This window comes from Micropterus dolomieu, linkage group LG12, assembly GCF_021292245.1.
Source record: "Micropterus dolomieu isolate WLL.071019.BEF.003 ecotype Adirondacks linkage group LG12, ASM2129224v1, whole genome shotgun sequence".
Classification (NCBI taxonomy): Eukaryota; Metazoa; Chordata; class Actinopteri; order Centrarchiformes; family Centrarchidae; genus Micropterus; species Micropterus dolomieu.
Window position 1 is genome coordinate 37097887 of NC_060161.1, and position 7311 is coordinate 37105197.

Genomic DNA, 7311 nt, shown 5'->3' on the forward strand with positions numbered 1-7311 from the left:
CCGTCCGACCTGTTTAAAGTTTCACATATCAATCCAAAATATTTAGGAACACACTCAAAAGAAAGACACGTGAGAAATACTTTGAGGAATCATTAGAATAATTCATATCCACTATTTAAACCGTTCCAGGAGATATTCCGTGTACCAAGTGTTAATACAACATGTGTCTGATTTTCTCCAAACCTGTTTCCTCTTCAGGTCACCATAAAAACAAGAGCAAAACACCTGCATGGAGGAAATTATTTTCTACAAGGTGTTTCAGTTCAGTTCCTAACAGAGGTGATCTCACTGCAACTCAGTGTTTCTTACTACATGTTTTATTTCTGTAACATACCAATGAGCAGTCCTTCTCTAGTCTGATGACTGACTGATGTCCTCATCAGGGTTTAGAGATGACTGAGGTCCAGATATTTTGCTTCTTAATAGAGCTTATTACAAAAATGACACCTAAACACAACAAACTTTCTACCCAACAGTCACATAAACTAATGATCTATAATGAAATACAAACAAAGGGACCTGTTGGCAGAACAATCTTTTATTAAAGCTGAATGTTGCTCTCTTCTTCTTCTGTGTGTGTGCATTGAAGGCTTGAACCAGCACTGTGTTTGATTGAAGAACAAACTACAGGCTGGCCAAAGTCTTTCTCCACACTTCAACAAAATCACTTAAATTAAGAGACACAGACACAAAAGTTATGGTCAAGTAGGCAACAGGGAACACTATACTAATATAGTATACTAATCTTCACAACATGTAACGGAACAAAATATTCACTTATATTATCCTTTAATGCCAATTAAATGTTCCAGTCTCTCTTTTTTTGGAAATCACAGTGACATTTGAACCCCAAAACTCTAATCAGTTTCATTTCTTATTTTGTCATGAAATTGTCCTCATATCGTCTTTAACTGGTTAACAGACGCCCTAAAGTGACGTCCTCTCCACGTAGAATAAACATCTAATTTTTATTAATTTCTTCATCTTTATGATTTCTGATGGCTCCTGCTAAACACATCTTCATGTTTCTATTCAGGTTATTTGGTTAGTTATGAGGATATTTCACAGAAAAATGTGTAAAAAAAAAAAATACTTAAAAGTACAAAGCAAAGAGAAATTCTTATAAAATAAGCAACTTATTTACTAAATGATTCAACATGATTATGAAATAAGCTAAAACCTTACTTAAAAAATATATTGAATTCCTAAGTTACAAAATTAATTGAAATTATTCACTTTTATTTTATTTAATTTAATTTATAACAATATTCTGCTCACATTGTTCCAAATCCGCCTGGGTCGGTGTGGCCGACCAGCTGGGTGTCATCAGCATAGTAGTGGAAATTAAGTCCATGTAATCTAGCCAAGGGTTAGCATGTAGATATTGAAAAGAAGGGGTCCACCAAGTACAGATCCCTGGGGCACACCATTGTTAACTGGCACCAGTGTGAAGCTGAAGTCTTTAAAGGTGATATATTGTTTCCTGTTGAAGAGATGGGAGAGGAACCAAGAGAGCATTGTGCCAGCAAGGCCAATAAGTTCAGAGAGGCTGTTAAGAAGGAGGGTGTGTGAGATAGCATCGAAGTCTGTAGAGAGGTCAAGGAGGATGAGTATATTGATGAGGTCGCTGTCCGCAGCAAAGAAAAGATCATTTGTGATGTTGATGAGAGCAGTCTCTATGCTGTGATGTACTCCGAAACCAGATCGGTGGGACAGTTTATCATGTACAGTAGAACACATGGTGTTGTGCAACCACAACTCTTTCCAGGATTTTATTGAGGAAAGGTAGATTATCTGGGTCCAGACTGTTGAGGCACTTATGATGCCAACCATGGTTCAACAGAGGGTGGGAAGACATGACATATTCAGTACAAATTAAAAAAACAACACCAACATAGAAATCGTTAAGATTTATCATTAACATCTCTAACACAAGATCATGCTGTCTTTGTCACTTGTTTATGTCATTGCCAGCCCAATGAAACATATTGGTATTTTGAAAATCACTATGAATAAAAATCTGGCATGGATATGAATAAATTTCTTTTAACTGTATTTGTGAGGACTTTTAAAGACTGACGTCTTCAGTAGGAACCAATGGGCTTGAGCAACAGACAGGAAGGCTGAAAATACTAACACATTGTTGGTTTTGCTCTGTTCATGTTGAGGGCAATACAAATAGAGTTTATTGTAATCTAATAACTCCAGCCGTATATCCTTGACTGAGCTGATGGTGGGTTGTGAGGCAGCTGAGATGAGCTCCTTGGAGGTCTTACTCTGCTCCCTGAGCTCCTTCCTCTTCAGTCGACCCTCCTTCAGCTGCAGAAACACCCACGTTATAATAATCCAGCTCAATGTCCTCCTGCCTGCCCGGCTTCTGCCCCCTGCTGGCCTGGAGAGACATGACAGCACACATGAGAGTTAGTGCATCACTCCTCCTCTTCTTCAGGTCAGTAAACACAGACCGAGTGCTTCATCTCAGTCCTCTAAACAACAGACATGTGTCAGTACCTTATAGTAGAAACAAAGGGCAGCGATCACCAACAGCAGAGTCAGCGGCAGGACGACCACTTTGATGAGAAGACCTGTTGGATCTGATCAAACACATGGACAGTCATCACATCACACAACATCATGAGTCCATCAGCTCCTGTTAAACACAAACTGTAGTGACCTGAAATCTCCCAAAACCACTTCAGTCCATCAGTAATCTCTATCAAAAGATATCTGAATGCAGAATCTGGAGGCAAGAGACAAGATTTTGGTATCGAAAGCTTCCTGGTTTCATTAAGTAGTATCGACCAGTCACGTTTAAGCAGGCTTTGGCTTGGTGTCTGATTCTGTTTTGTAGGAAAAAAATGGGACTTGGGTAAAACTTTGCAGATTGCAGATTTTACTGCTTAATTTAGCTAGCTCCCCGTTTGTGAGGAGGAGGGCGATGAGGACGGTGAGAATGATGTAAACATACAGCAGATCTCCTCGTTATTTCACCAATACAACAACACATGCACAGTATTTAGAAAAAATGCTGCAGTGCAGTGGCGTCTCTGTCTCTCTCTCTCACTCTTTCGATCTCTCAGAGAGAGGATGTGGTGACATTTCACTCACCCTATCTGAAAAGGAAGGCTATTCCCCTGTCTTTCATGGGGGTGAAGTGGTTAATAACCAAGTTATAGAATTTTACACTGGCTTTTAGGTCCTCCAAAACAACAGTCAATTGACATTTGACCCTTTTTTCCTGTCCACATGCAGCTCCAGTATTTGCATTGGTCAGATTTAACCTTAAATTGCTGCTGTAGTGGTAGTTTAGTAAAACTAATAACATGCATAACTGCACCAGATAAAGTTGCTTACATCTTTTTTGATTTGATTGGCATGAAGCCAGACAGCGCCATCATCCTAACTACTTACAGTTAGGCAGTGGCATGACAGTGGCCTCATCTGATTGGTTAATCATTCCATTTTTTTCATAAAGGGATGCCAACTCTGCCTTACCTCCCCACATAGTCAGACTGCAGGTCAGTCTATGGTGGAGCAATATATCACCACATATCCAACGCATAGCATTTAGAGGGGCGCTGTTTCACTTATTGTAAAATAGTGAGAAATAGGGAAGAGATGACAACAACAGCTCATAAGATTTTCTAAATATAAAAAATGTGTTTTTATTAAAAATGATAACTAGAGTCTGAAAAAAACAGCCTGGCTTCCCTTGGCCTCTGGGAAAAAACACCACTGCTGCAGTATGAGAAAGCATCTACAGTTGGGTGAAAAAGTGTTTGCCCCCATTCTGATTTCTTATTTTGTTGTTTGTCACAGCGAAATGTTTCAGAAGATCTAACAAATTGAAATATTAGAAAAAGATAACACAAGTTCAAAAAAACACATTTTTGAACAAAGAATCCACTCATCTTTGCAGAATTGTTATAATTCAACCACATTGGAGGGTTTTTGAGCCTTAACCTCTTTTTTAAGGTCATGCCACAACATCTCAATCGGATTCAGCTCAGGACTTTGATTAGGCCAAAGTCTTCATTTTGTTTTTCTTAAGCCATTCAGAAGTGGACTTGCTGGTGTGTTTTGGATCATTGTCCTGCTACAGATGGCCGGACATTCTCCTTCAGGATTTTTTGGTAAAAAGCAGAATTCGTGGTTCCGTTTACCACAGCAAGTCTTCCAGGTCCTGAAGCAGCAAAACAGCCCCAGACCATCACACTACCACCACATTTTACTGTTGGTATGATGTTCCTTTTCTGAAATGCTGTTACTTCTACACAGATGTAATGGGACACATACCTTCCAAAAAGTTCAACTTTTATCTCCACAGAGTATTTTGCCAAAAGTCTTTGGGATCATCAAGATCTTTTCTGGCAAAACTGAGACGAGTCTTTATGTTCTTTTTGCTCAGCAGTGGTTTTTGTCATGGAACTTTGCCATGCAGGCCATTTTTGCCCTGTCTCTTTCTTATGGCGGAGTCATGAACACTGACATTAACTGAGGCAAGTGAATCCTGCAGTTCTTTGGATGATGTTGTGGGTTTTTTTGTGACCTCTTGAATGAGTCGTTGCAGCGTTCTTGGGGTGATTTTGGGCAGGTCCTATTTTAGTGATTTCCATGTAGGTTTGGATTTTTCCCCTTAATAATAAAAACCTTCATTTAAAAACTGCATTTTGTGTTTACATGTCTATATTACAATGTGTTTGATCTAAAACATGTCGGGGTGACAAACATGTAAAAAAAATAAATTAGGAAGGGGGCAAACACTTTTTTTACGCCACTGTAAATACATAAATGCTGCAAGTAGCACAGAAGACAGTGGAAAACTAAAAAGTGGCAAACACACCGGCAGGAAAACGCAACCAAAACGTACATGTTAGCTCAGTTTCCAGTGCGTTGTGGCCTGCAGGGCCACCGTACCTGACATTAGTCACAGTCAGTCAGAAACACAACATGCTTAGAAACTGTCAGCTGATCGTGTTCAGTCAGTTTGGACAGATCATCTTTTCCAAAGCTGTCAGTGTGACGTTTCAGCTGCTCTGCTTCAGCTTACCTGAGACAGTGAGAGACAGCCGACGGCTCTCAGAGGAGAAGTCATGAGAAAAAACATGGAGGTGATAAACACAGCTGTAGTTTCCTTGGTGGGCGGGCTCTGCAGCAGGAAACAGGAAGTGGGCAGAGTGATTGACAGCTGGCTGGGTGTAGTTGTGTGATGTGATGGAGGAGGTGAAGGCGAGCTGGAAGGAGCCTCCTGGGTACTGTGGCTGGATGGAGCAGCTGATGGTGAAGGTGGAGCCCCTGGACACCTGAAACCCCTGCTGCTGGGCCTCGAAGACCCCGTCCACGGAGGAGGACACAGAGATGTTGGGCTGAACCAGCAGGTCTGTAAACACAGATGATGAAAGGTCTCATTCACCCTCTGTTCAACAAAATGGCCCCTGAAAAAGGAAGTGATGTCACAGGTCTGACACGGGTAACAAACATGGAGCAGAGCGATGACAGACTGTAAAAGGAGGGACTGGATCCACCTGGTGGGACGTCCCCAAACACAGAGACAGACAGACAGACAGGTTCCTCCAGGTGTGTCCTGTCAGGTGAAGCTTCCAGAAACAAGCCCACCTCTCTACACTTTAGGACGTCACTGTCCTGGAGAACTTTACAGTTCAGTCCAATGGAAACCACTGAGACACTGAGACAGAGGAGAGGACACACTGGAGACATTACTGCCATACATGATCTCATAGATGATGTCACTGATGGGCTTACCTGAGCAGGTGAGATTCAGGATGAAGGCAGAGGAAAATGATGATACACACTCCCTCAGAGCAGATCCAGACTGGACACAGTCAGACCTGATCCACCACACAGGTCTGTCTGAGGACTCCTTTCTCTGTCCTACAGAAACAGCAGAGCCACAGTCCAGATCTCTACAGACAACAGCTGCTGTCTTCAGGGTCCAGTCAGGGTCAGTCCCTGGTCTCCAGTCTCCCTGATGTTTCACCTCCAGTGTTCCTGCACAACGACTGGCTCCTCCCACCAACCTGACAGGCTCTGAACAGAAACCAGAGAGTCATCAGTAAAACAATAAAGTGAGTTTCATCAGAAGAGAAATGAAGCAAATCAAAGCTGCAGCTCCTCTTCTACCTGAGCAGGTGAGTCCAACAGCTTTTCCAGGTGAGCAGGTGTTTCTAGCTGAGCCTGAGCTTCTACAGTCCAAGAGAGCAGACTCATGGCCTCCACACTGGAACTCTTTGGTCCACATCGGAGCCTCCACTTCTCCATAGAGCGCCCCCTGGAGGACTGAAGGAGCCTCACAGCCGAGCTCCCTACAGACCACCTCTGCATCCTGCTGGTCAAAGTCAGCTTCACACACTGAGGACCACCTCTGGTTAGACTGGTTAGACTGGTTAGACTTCACCTCCAGTCTGCCTGAGCACAGACTAGTCCCGTCCAGCAGCCTGACAGAGTCTGGAGAGATAATAGAAGATGAAGTAGAGATAAAGACACCAGAGACAAAATAAAAACATGTCATGAAACAACAATTCAGAGATTCAAACTGGACTCAGCACAACTCCAACATCAGTTCATCATTTACAACAGAACACGTCTTTCCAACAGCACAGACATTTACATTTAATACTCTGTCACACTTGTTCTCCACGTCTGAACACTTTCAACATGTTTCCAAACAGCAGCACAACATCAACATCTGCAGATTTCTCTGTTCTGTTCCTTCTGCTCAGGTTCTCCACAATCTTTGCTCTCCACACAAACCAGTTCAACACTTTTCTTTCTTTCTTAATGTTCCAAGAAGACCTGTGACCCAGAATAAAAACCTGGTTAGAAAATAATCCAACAACTCTCCCCGGTGTCTTGTGACTCGTTAGTGTTACAAGGTTACAGCAGCAGAAAGTATGCATGGAGCATGCATACAATGCCTTGCAAAAGTGTTGGTGGAGAGTATAGTTAGGCCTACTAGAGAGGAGCTATTTCATTGTTAATAGAGCTATTAGTTTGGTCACACTGAATCTGTGGAGTATAAATTATCTCTCTAAAATATTCTAACATTAAATTAAAACTGATTTCATAGCCAGGCCTACTGTTAGCAGTGTTGGGCAGGAACTGTAATAATATTACTTTCTCATTTTACATTTACTCTTTTTCCAGATAACTATTTACAAAACAGTAATATTATTACAGTTACTAATCCAAGTAACGCTGCAGTACTGACTTACTGAACGCATCATCCTTGGCATAAATACGCGTCTGGGCGGCAGGTCAGCTGCACTGGACCTGATGTTATTCAAGTCAGCT

The 7311-nt window shown here is 41.9% G+C and overlaps 1 protein-coding gene across 1 annotated transcript; it reads right to left on the reverse strand.

Annotated features, from left to right (window-relative positions):
* Positions 1-1839: 1839 nt before the first annotated feature.
* Positions 1840-7244, reverse strand: LOC123979979. The gene is made up of 5 exons (XM_046064092.1): positions 7233-7244; positions 5764-5833; positions 5051-5380; positions 2512-2594; positions 1840-2392 (listed from the first exon to the last, which is right to left on the reverse strand). Exons 1-5 carry the CDS (start codon positions 7242-7244, stop codon positions 2273-2275), a joined length of 615 nt encoding a protein of 204 aa, XP_045920048.1. The 3' UTR covers positions 1840-2272.
* Between the last annotated feature and the right edge of the window lie 67 nt (positions 7245-7311).

What these genes read in the sequence shown, in the direction of transcription:
- LOC123979979 (XM_046064092.1), bottom strand. An exon ending in CCTGAATCTCACCTGCTCAG is followed by an intron (nt 5,381 to 5,763) that starts GTAAGCCCATCA and finishes CTGTGTTTACAG; the next exon opens with ACCTGCTGGTTCAGCCCAAC. An exon ending in CCCTTTGTTTCTACTATAAG is followed by an intron (nt 2,393 to 2,511) that starts GTACTGACACAT and finishes ATGTCTCTCCAG; the next exon opens with GCCAGCAGGGGGCAGAAGCC.